The sequence below is a fragment of the Zonotrichia leucophrys genome, chromosome 18 (genome assembly GCF_028769735.1).
Source record: "Zonotrichia leucophrys gambelii isolate GWCS_2022_RI chromosome 18, RI_Zleu_2.0, whole genome shotgun sequence".
NCBI classification, from domain to species: Eukaryota; Metazoa; Chordata; class Aves; order Passeriformes; family Passerellidae; genus Zonotrichia; species Zonotrichia leucophrys.
The window spans coordinates 6,616,980-6,628,141 of NC_088187.1; the positions used below are offsets into that span (position 1 = coordinate 6,616,980).

The 11,162-nt window shown below is 43.1% G+C and overlaps 1 protein-coding gene across 3 annotated transcripts in view; it reads right to left on the bottom strand.

Annotated features, from left to right (window-relative positions):
- Positions 1 to 8,690: 8,690 nt before the first annotated feature.
- The window catches only part of CA10 (carbonic anhydrase 10), a 148,131-nt gene continuing 145,659 nt past the window's right edge, over positions 8,691 to 11,162 (bottom strand). For all 3 annotated transcript variants that reach the window (XM_064728695.1, XM_064728696.1, XM_064728697.1), the window contains 2 exons: positions 10,735 to 10,909; positions 8,691 to 9,865 (listed from right to left, as the gene is read on the bottom strand). In XM_064728695.1, coding sequence (XP_064584765.1) covers positions 9,843 to 9,865; positions 10,735 to 10,909 — 198 coding nt within the window. In that variant the 3' untranslated portion in view covers positions 8,691 to 9,842. The remainder of the gene's footprint in view (positions 9,866 to 10,734; positions 10,910 to 11,162) is intronic.

Below are 11,162 nucleotides of genomic sequence, written 5' to 3' on the forward strand. Positions count from 1 at the left end.
GGGGACACCCTGGGACAGCGGGTGCCGGCTGAGGCTGAGGAGGGCGCGTTGCTGGAGCAAAGGCTGGAGCGGGACAGGGCAGGGACGGGCAGGGACGAGCTGGGACAGGGAGGGACAAGCAGGGGCGGGCAGGGACAGCTCCCGCGGAGTGAATGCGGAGGAACCCGTTTGCCTTTAAAGGGCTCCGCTGGCCCGCTTGGCACGGGAGTGGGCGAGGAGCTGGCGTCAGGCGCGGGGGCAGGGACAGCGACTGGGACAGGGACCGGGACAGGGACAGGAGGCACGGTCCTGCCATGCCCATGTGATGCTGCGGGGTCGGTCAGCCCAAGCAGTCCGGCACTGAAGGGGTGCCGGGAGCCTCTGGGGCTGCAGCGCGGGGTGAGCTGCACATCCTGCAGCTGGTCCTGCACCGGGGCTGGGCACTCACCCCTCTGCCCATCCCTCACCCTGCCCTCATCCCCCACAAGCTTGTCCATCTTCCCCCAAGCTTGCTTTGCTTGAATTAGAGTGGGAAAATCACCCTTCTGGGGTGTCCACTCTGCTCCTCAGGATGGATCCCACCACGAGGAGACCTCTTTAGCCAGGGCAGCCCAAAATGCCCAAGGCCAGCGTCTCGTTGAGGTTCTCCTCGATGGTTCCCGCGGTGCCCAGGAGATGGTGCTCTCGGATGTGCTTTGGCACCAGGAGCACACTGAGGCCCGGCAGCGCCGAGGGCAGGCCGGGGTGCCGGGGCGAGGGGGGACAGTCCCCACCAGCCGGGCAGCTGCCCCTTCGCCCCGGGATCAGGGATCTGCTCTGCCCCTGCCATGCCATGGGCTGGATGCTTGTCCCACATAAGGAGCAGATGGATGTGACCCCAAACCTGTGACCCCAAATCTGTGACCTCAAATCTGTGACCTCAAACCCTGTGATCCCAAACCTGTGACCCCAATCCCTGTGCCCCAAAACTGTGCCCCCAAACCTGTAATCCCAAACCCTGTGCCCCTAAACCCTGTGACCCCAAACCTGTGACCCCAAACCTGTGATCCCAAACCCTGTGACCCCTAAACCCTGTGACCCCAAATTTGTGACCCCAGCCCTGTGACCCCAAACGCTGCTCTGGTCTCTGCTCCCCTGTCAGAGGCTGCAGAGGGACCTGGGTGATGGCACAGCCCTGCCCTGGCCCTGCCTCCCTGCTGCTGCTGCCACCAAACCCCCTGGGAATGACCCCGAGCCTTATTCTGACACCAGATGGGGGGGATTTGTCCCATCCCACTCGTGCAGAGCCACCCAGCCCCTCTGCCATGCCTGGGAGGGCAGCTCCAGGGGCTCCTTCTCCAGCTACTGCCCGCCAAAGGTGTTGTGTTCTCTCACTAAAGGTGTTTCCCCTCCCCAAAGGTGTTGTGTTCCCACTCCAAAGGTGTTGTGTTCCCTCTCCAAAGGTGTTGTTTCCTCTCCCCAAAGGTGATGTTTTCCCCCACCACCACGGACCATGGGGAGGGTATCAAATTTAATCCCCACCCTCTCATTCCCCACTCGTTTTGCTGCAGTCCGTGTGTCTGTCCGTCGGGGGGCAGCAGGAGCCGCATTGTGCTGCCGCTGATGCTGAGTGACTGCTCCTTTGTGCGGCCGCGTGGGAACAGCCCCGCCGCAAACACCCCCGAAACCGCGCTTAACCAGGCGGGCACCCCTGGGAAAAACAGCCCCCAGAGCCCTGCCTTTGTCACCAACCCGCTGGGAAAGGTGGCTGTGGTGGCACTGCTGGCATCCCTGCCCGCTGCCGGGAGAGGAGGCACCGGGAGAACAGGGTGGGTTAAAAGAGGGAAGGGAAGGGGAGGGGAGGGAAGGGAGGGGAGGGGAGGGGAGGGGAGGGGGAGGAAGGGAAGGAAGGAAGGGAAGGGAAGGGAAGGAGGAAGGGAAGGGAAGGGAAGGGAAGGGAAGGGAAGGGAAGGGAAGGGAAGGGAAGGGAAGGGAAGGGAAGGGAAGGGAAGGGAAGGGAAGGGAAGGGAAGGGAAGGGAAGGGAAGGGAAGGGAAGGGAAGGGAAGGGAAGGGAAGGAAGGGAAGGAAGGGAAGGGAAGAGAAGGAGAAGGAAGGAAGAGGAAGAGAAGAGAAGAGAAGAGAAGAGAAGAGAAGAGAAGAGAAGAGAAGAGAAGAGAAGAGAAGAGAAGAGAAGAAGAAGAGAGCTGTAATGGTAACATCAGTTTTTTGCTCTGCACAGAGAACACAGAAATCCTTCTCATAGATGTGCATAATGTCATCAAAGAAGGAGAGATTTAGGCATCAGCACCTGTAACTTTAAAGGAACCTTTTAAACTTACTGTTTAGACATATTGAGGATGGCTTAGTGCCGGGGGATTTTTAACCAAAAAGAAGAGATTCAGGCAGATGTTGATCCCAGTAAACTGCCCAGCCTGGATACTCTTCCCTTCCTGCATGGGATCAACCGCTGCTGCTTTGGCTCAGTGCAGCCCCCATACTCCCATGGATGTGTTAGCTGGCATGAGATTCAGGCCTTTAGGATGGATTTTTTGCTGTTGTTTAGAGGAAACGATTTTGGTTTTCAGCGATGTGTTCAGCATCTTCTGATCAAAATGTGTGCTTGCTGCATTTTGGGGCAGCTTCAGCCATTTTAGTTCCTGTTACAACATGTCTACCTTAAGCTGTCTAGGTTAGTAATAGACACAACCTGACATGCTTTTTCAGGTAAAACTTGCATGAAATCCTGGTGAAAAATCAGGCCTTTAGGAGTGTTCCAGAAATGATATTTCCGTGCTGGGCAGGAGCCAGTGTGTGAATGGAATCATTCCCATTGAATTGAATGCATTTAGCCCGAAGGAACTCACCAAGATGTGTCCACTGCTCTTGCTTCTAAACAGAAAAAGCAACAAATTATTGTCACCATGGGGTTATGATGGTCGGGAGGTTTTTTTCATAAATATTAGCAGCTGTTTATTACAAATGCAGACATCTGTGGTACAATCTGCTTTACATATGTGTAAAAGCCTACAGTGGTTGGTGGTTACATGGTAAGAAATGGTCTGTGAGGATTGTCAGACACAGACTCAGCTTATGCCAGCAAAGCAAAGCCAGTTTATTACACAGTTTGCCAGTATTTATAGGTCACTATGTTCATACAAAATTTTCCACTCTGACCCCTCTGTCCCGGTCCCTTTTAGAAACACAATTTTCTGATTATTCTTGCACTAGTAATGTACTTTGTTATTTCTTTTGCCAGTAAAGTCCTTGTTGCATCTTCCTTCATCAAAACAGCCTTAGAGGGTCAAAGTGACCAGACTGTCACTTCTGATGATGTGACACTGATGATGTCTTCACTTCTGTTCTTGCCTTGAGTTTATCTCTCCTTTGGCTTTAAGTGCACTAGGGCCAAAAGGTCTGTGGTACTACCCAGTTCAGCTTCTGTAGCTGTCTGATCTCAGACAGTGATCCACAATAATTACAGCTTTTTTTAACAGAGAGAGATGGGAACTGTTGAAGTCACTAGGAGGTGATAAATGTTTTTCAGAGTTGGCATTTTTTGTGGTGACTGGAAATAAAGATTAATTTTCAAGAAGCACTTCTTTTAGCGGGCTTATTCTGCAGCTGAGAAGAGGCTATTTCATAGAAATTGCTCCATGTCTGAAAAGCTCTACCCATTCCTTTGTAAATAAATGGAAGGGAAACAGGAAGATTTGATTACGTGTGAAGGCTTATCCTACAGGCCTTTAATATTGCTAAACAATTTGCATGATTAGATATCAGGATTATTAACAAATTGTGAGTGTTTTAGTGTCTTAACAAATTTGGTTTCAATTAAATACCTAATTTGTTACTGATTTATTACTTTTATTCTTGAGGACTCTTCTCTTGATTATCTTACCCTTACACCTTCTTCTACCTGAATATCTTATTGATGTGGGTTTTACAGCTCTGGTAAATTTGATATTTGGACTCTGGTTACGTTTTGCAGTCATTCTTAGTCAAAAGAGTTGGTTTGAGGAAATATCATTTAAATTTCTGTTTATTTACTGCTCTTTTTGTAGAAATTCACCCATAGTATTTTTCATTATGGTGACATCTATGATGGAGAGTTCTAAAGTACTAGTGCTAAGATATAATATTTATAATGCATAAATATGATTTTTCTATGTCATGGAACTGCATAGAAACTTATTTAATAAAATAATCAGTTGAGTTCTAGGTCCTGGACTGAAAAGCTGGATATTAGTTAAAAGACAATAGGCCATATAAAAATAATGCCTTGTTGGACAGGAACGACTAATTGTACTGTAAAAGAAATAAATTTAAATGCATTGTATCCATTGGATTTATTTCTACCTTAAAGGCTAAATTATCCTTCTTATAATTTGAAAATCTTTAAATTAACTGAAGGAGAGAAAATAAATGCATGAAAGGTGACTTCTTGACAGTCTTGTCAATACATGCTTGGAACTGACAACAAGAGAAATTATGGTACCAACCTAAAAAATGGAACTCCTCATGGCCCTGAAAACATGAAGATGATAACATCAGTATGCCAGAGCTATGATACATGAATCCCCTAACCATTATAGAACAATCAATGACTGCCACATATGTGACACTTTGTATGTGTGTATAAAAATGCGTAAATAAGTGTTACAATGCTCTGAGCTGCAGGGGAGAGAAGAACTGATATATTTATTAACACTATTTCTTGGACAATGAGCACAAAGGTAGTTGTAAGGAACTCTCACAGAGTTAAGAGAATTCTGCAGTCAATTTAAACTTGCATAGGTACTTTAAGTGCAAGGCCATAACATAATGAGCTTTTTACAAACTTGTTCATCATGTACTGGAGAATAGTGGGCAGGAGTTTGGAAAGGTGCTTTAGTTTGATGGAATAAAGAAATACATTGGAATACACAGGGGGAAGAAAATTTGCTACTGAAGAAATGAGTAAATGTAATTCTGCTTGCAGTGCCTAGATAGACTTCAACTATGCTGGCCCAGGGGTCTCTATGTGAGGATACAACACTTGTCTGGCTCAGTTATTTTTCAACAGCGGAGTGTTGTTTGTGTTCTGTAGTATAGACATATTGTGGTGGTTGGTGTGGGAGTCTTCTGTTTCACCAAGTCTCTGAGTCCTCACACACACCTTCTGCAAAGTTTGCAGGTGCTTGAATTTTTCTGTCCACTAAAGCGTCTTGAAACAAGTTTTGGCCAACTCAGTAAAGGTGGAGAAATAAAAGTGTTTCTCTCTGACCTCTGTTCATTTTTGGTTTCTGCCTTTAGGACTGAAGCTTCTGCTCATCTGCTTTGCATGACAAAGTGTCAGAAAGCTGAGAAGATTCTTCCTTGTGTCCAGACAATACAGACTGAGGATACCATGCTGATTCATCAAGATTCAGCTCCCTGCATGTAACATTGCTACTTTCAGCAGTTTTGGCATTGGGATTCATGAGGCTCTGGGGTCAAATCAGGACCCTCTTGCTGGGGAGTCCACAGTGCTCTATGAATGGTGATGATTAGGTTATCATGTCTTTGCTCTTTGATCCCTCCTAAAAGAAAGGCCTGGCCTACAGTTTTCCTGTACATGAATGAGACCACAGATATCCCATGAAAATCTGAGGGAAGAAAGGGGCATCAGGTTTGAGGCACTGCCTGTAACCTAGTCACTGGGAGCACTGGCTAGTCCTGGTTTGACAGGCTTTTTATGTTTTATTCCTAAACTCAGCAAGCTCTTTGATCATCTGCCTATTTGTGATACTTTATAAATGAATACAAGTGTTTTGCTGGCTTTGGCTCCAGTTTCAAGTGTTCAGTGAGTGAACTTGAGTGAAGATCTTGCCTGACTTATGTGTTTCCCTTGTGTTAGTAGAGAAGGCGAGTGCAGGACATCTGAGTCCTTTTCCAGGTCTATGGATGTTTGTAAGGGAAGGGATGTGGCAGTCCAATGCCCAGGGGATCATTTCCATTTTCCTTAGCAGACACCTGTCTTTTCAAACCAAGACCATTTATCTGTGCATTATTGTAACCTCAGCACTTATTTTGTCTGCAAGTGCTTCTAAGTAGCAATTAGAAAATATATTCAAAGTGAATTTGATTTCTAGTGACTGTGCATAATAAATGTGCTAAACATAATTACATATTTAAATGCATTAAACTGCAAGAATGATTTGGAATATTTCAGCAAAGCTCAGTGAAGAAGTATGGGAACTATATGCAGTAATTGCTCTAGATTTAATTGTATCATTAAAGGCATGAGTGTTTATATTGTAACAATATAATCTGATTTAGGAAGAACTTACAAAAACATGGCAAGTAATTGTAAGTTTTCTATAACCAGTATTATTTATGTAGCAGCACAGTGCTAGCCCTAGTATTATAGCAAGGAGAGACGTTCCAGTAAGATATCATTTAAAAATATAAATAACTTATTTTCTGGAGGCATAACATGCTTGAGATAGAATAGATTTCATTCTTAGATCTTCACATAAACAAAATATCCTTGGGGGCTTTTCTTAAAATCATGTAGAGGAAGATGGTCACAGAAGAAAAACTCTATCTAACAAGAATGTTGCCAAATAATCTCTGTGTAAAACCGGTGCTTTCAAAAGGTAAAATTTAGATGAAAAATTTTATTTTTATTTCTTCAACTACCCAGCTGAAGGGCCTAAATCACTGTCTTAGGAACACTAAGGAACACTTGGGAACATTAAGATTTCTGAGGGGTTTTTTTTCCCCATGGATTGGGCTGGAAAGACTGATGTCCAGAGACGACCCAATGCAGCGGCATGGCGGGAGCTGCCGAGGTCACTGCCTTCCCAAGAGCATCTCCCTTAGGGAAAGGCAGATTTCAGGACAAACACCAGATGCTCGTGTCACCAGGTGAAAAATGCAGGTTGGCATAATGAAGAGGCAAAAGGGGTTCTTCATATGACGTTCCAGTGGCAGTTTATTAACTGGCACACCCAAGGGGTTCAGGGACAGAAGAACCGAACAAAGAAGGGTCCAGGGTTTTATATGGAATGAGGGAGGTGGAGCATCAGGTGTGAGGGCCAATGGGTAGAGGGATTAGGGGTGGTGCAAAGGGGGGGTCAGAGGGAAACAGCCAGCAGGGATACAGGGGAGGAGTTGCAAGGAATGGGAAACAGTAGGGAAAGCGGGAACAGGGAACATTCTAGAGCTGGGGAGGAGAACAGGGGTGATGTAACTGGGACCACTAACATAAATAAGCAAGGAACTGTGGGAGAGTGTCTCACTGTGTGGCCCTAACTCTAAAGTGAGTGTTCTCCCAAGGCATCCCAGTTTCTGCATCTGCCTCACTGACCTGGGATGTAACAACCCAAGGCAGCAGCCGCTGTGAGGTGAGAGGCTGATGGCTGGTGAGATGGTGTTGTACATCTAGGTTGGGAGGTTATCACAGCAGAAAGATGGATGTCAGCTCCAGGCCATGCAGGGTACAGAGAACTGCAGTGTTAGCCCTCAGAATTAGAGATACTTGAAACCCAGCCAAATGCTGCTTGAAGTATTTCAAAATGCCCTTTTCTGTGTACACAGTGACTTCAATGTGCAGTCTCAGGAAGTAGATGTTGCCACTACTTGTTTTTCTAAACTAAGCTTCTATCACTTTTTTTAGACTGGATACAAAACTGGAAAGCAGAACTGACAGAAAAACGACATAATTCCGAATTTCAGTACTATGCCACTGAGCCATCAAATAAGCAATAGGAGCTTTTTCTTGGTGTTCTTTCTTGCTTTAAAACCTATTCAAGGTCATGGTTTGAATAGAAAAGTAATTGGATTTGAGACACCATATGTTGTGGGATGCTTATGACATCCCTAATGAATCTTATATGGGTACTCCTTCCAAAAAAGTGTTGACATTAGCATTGTAATGACTGTTGACATGAAAATGTTCATTAAAAGAAACATCTTGAAGTCAGTGTCATCTGATTTTTTTTCTTTCTCTCTTCCACCCATCATAATAAAATGCCCATCCCTGAGACACAAAGGGCTTTGCTTACCTTTCCAGGCTCCAGCCTGCCACAATCACTCACTAGACTTTACTGCCCTTTCACAACATCTCCTGATTCACAGTGACAAATCCTACACTGTAAAAATAACCAGATTGCATTGCTGAGTGTCTCTTGTTAGTCATTTCACAGTATTTATGGTGTTGCTTGCACAGAATGTTATTTCTGTGCTCTGTTTTGTAAATCTACTACAGGTAAATTCTGTTAAAAGAAAAAATATTTTTAAGGCAGTAAAGTTTGGAGAAGTTTCTTTTTTGTGTGTTTGTCTGAGAATATTTAAGGTTATCTCATATTTGTTCCCTTCTTGCTCGTCAGTGTAACTTTGAAGAATCCTTTAGGTAAGGAACCATAATATCATTTGTGTAGGACCTGTTCTTCTCCTAAGTGTCCCAAACAAGTAAATTTCTCATTAATTTGTGAAAATTTATCATAAACCTGCAAATAAATTTTTGTCACATTAAAGCTCCCTGGCTGTTCCCTCACACTTCTTGTAGTGCCTGTTCTTCCATTTGGTGTAAACAATTTCTTGATGCCAGAGCATTGTTTGGCTTCATCTTGCTTTTTGTGAACTTAAATGTGGTACAATGTGAGCATTAGGGATGGGAGATCATGAGGCCTGACCCCTCTCCAGACTGAAAAAGAAATACCAACCTGAACAACCTCTCAGTATTCAAGAAGGTCAAACATGTGCTGTGTGAACTTGTTAAACACATTTATTGAGTTCTTGACAGTAACCAAACACAGTGAATGACCATTATAAATAAGAAAAAAGGCATTTGCTTTTACTAGGCCAGCTCCTGCTTTATCTGTAAAGAAAAAATATCCCTGTCACCACAAATTTACAGGATTGAATGTTTGTCCCGATAATGGCTTCAGCAAGGAAAATGACAATTTTAAACTGAGATATGTTTCATCTGCTTTCTGCTTCTGAGCCCAGTGGAGTTTAAGTTATACCACCTTTAAGTGCATTCCCAATTGTCCTTCACTCACTTGAATGGGCTGCAAACAAAGAAATTAAGTTAAAAAAAAAGAACAAAAAAAAAAAGTGGAAAAAAAATAAAACCACAAATAATGCATCCACAAGTAGAAGAGGCTTGTCATTTCAGAAAGGAAAAAAGAAATCAAAGCAACTTAACTAAATTAATTTGTTAAACACATTTATTGAGTTGTTAATAGTAACCAACACAACGTATGATCTGTTGTAAAGCAAGAAACAGAAAATGGATATATTCTGGTTTTGCCAAATCCTACTACAGATATGTGACAGAGGGAAATATTTAAATTTCCTTTATATTCTGCAGTGATATATTTACAATACTTATCTATCAAAGTCTGTCCCTTTTAAAATTAAATGAACAGAAAGATCATACCTAGAAATGATTTCTTTACAGGAGTCTTGTTCTGTCTTGTCAATATCCATTAATGATAGTGAAATAATGAGAGCTTTCCAAGATTACTTGGCACACAGAACACAACTCCACTTTGATGCTGTACTGATCCACCTTTTTTCTTTTTTTTTTTTTTTTTTTTTCAGTTGAGGGAGAGAGAGGGAGAAGATTAAGAATTTCATATGTACAAAGTCTGAAAAGTCTTTCTTTGTGACTCCAAATTAGTTCAGGAAAATTGTAATCACATTTACTGTAATACTTTTGTTTTGTCTTGTTTTGTTTTGTTTTTAAATGGCCACCAATCACATGAATAAATTTTGAGGAGTTTTCCAGCATGGCAGCTCTTTTCCCACAGCACAAAGTGCATGTGAGCCAGAGAGGGAGGTTGGGTGCATTGCAGATGATGTCAATTCCCAGGAGAAGCATTCCACTGAGGATTTGGATTTTGCCTGCTCTGTCTCATTTGAGGAGCCATTCATTTACTGCAAGAGAAACAAACAAAAACAATTATGCTTCAAATATGAAACTGGTTTAACACTGTGATTTAAATTTAACTGCTTTAACACTACACTAGGCACTTAGACAAAATGTCTTAAAAAAAGCCAGGAGGTTCAGTTTCCTCCTTTTTCTAGAAAAGAATTAAGTCTGAAGAATGACTCTTCCTTTGAAGTATTGCAACACAGTCATCTGCCTTGCTGCTGAAAATGTCCTTTCATTCCTTTAGTGCTTCTCCTTCATAATGATGACATTACTGCTGTGAGGGCACTTTAACACTATTATTTCAGGCAGCACAGTTGTGTGCCTGGGCTCAAAGATGCACGAGACACATTAAAGCTCAGTTGTGAGCCACAGCTGTGGCAGTGTAGGACTCTAAGCTGCAGGTGACTGAGCTGCTTCATTGTTTATATCTCCAGCTTTATATCTACTTAGCAATTTAGGTGTTTGTTATGGTGGTGCGCCTTGAAAGTGAAACTAAGTCTTATCAATTACTAATTTTGTTTGAGATCAGTTGTCATCAAGACTAGCTCATCCCCCTTTGTGGATGAGTAAACCAGAGCAAAATGCACTTTGTAAGGGGAGAACACTTTAAAATGAGGCTAGAAAACCAAGGGCCTGTCCTATTTACTTCTAAAAAAAACATATTTGATGTCCCAGGCTGGTTTTTTTTGTCATGCTTTTCCTGCACATTTACTCATGTATTTCAAATGTGTGGCATTTCACTGACACAGTTATTCCCCAAGATCTGGACTTTTATGTGTTTTTATTTGTGTGCCTTGTTATGCCCTTGGATTTCTCAAAGAAAGGAGCTCAGTGAAAGCAGAGAAAGGGTTATTCTGGAGGTGGAATGTACCTCTATACTGTAGTTTCTGTGCTCTATTGTTTGGACAATCTTTTCCCTGTAAACTAAAGTTGATATTGGTTCGGATACATCGATTGTTGAGAGGCTGGACTGGTCTGAAATTGTCGCTCATGCTCAGAAATATCTGTGATGGCTGATTCTGGCTTAGAAGTCGCAAAGAATGCATCTATAAAGACAAAACAAGGGGGTTTTAGTACTGGTCTTTGCTGTAAGTAAACAACATACAACACTATTAAATAGATTAGTTAATAAATTGAAGTAAAACAGAATTTCAGTGAAACAGAATTTCAGTGAAACCGAATTTAAGTTAACTCTGCCAGTTTGTAGTCAGAGTTAACTTAAAACCATTCCTTGTGTGTTCCTCTGTTTCTGAGCCCCATTTTAAATGAGAGTAACCAGTTTTGTGGGGAGTGAATGAA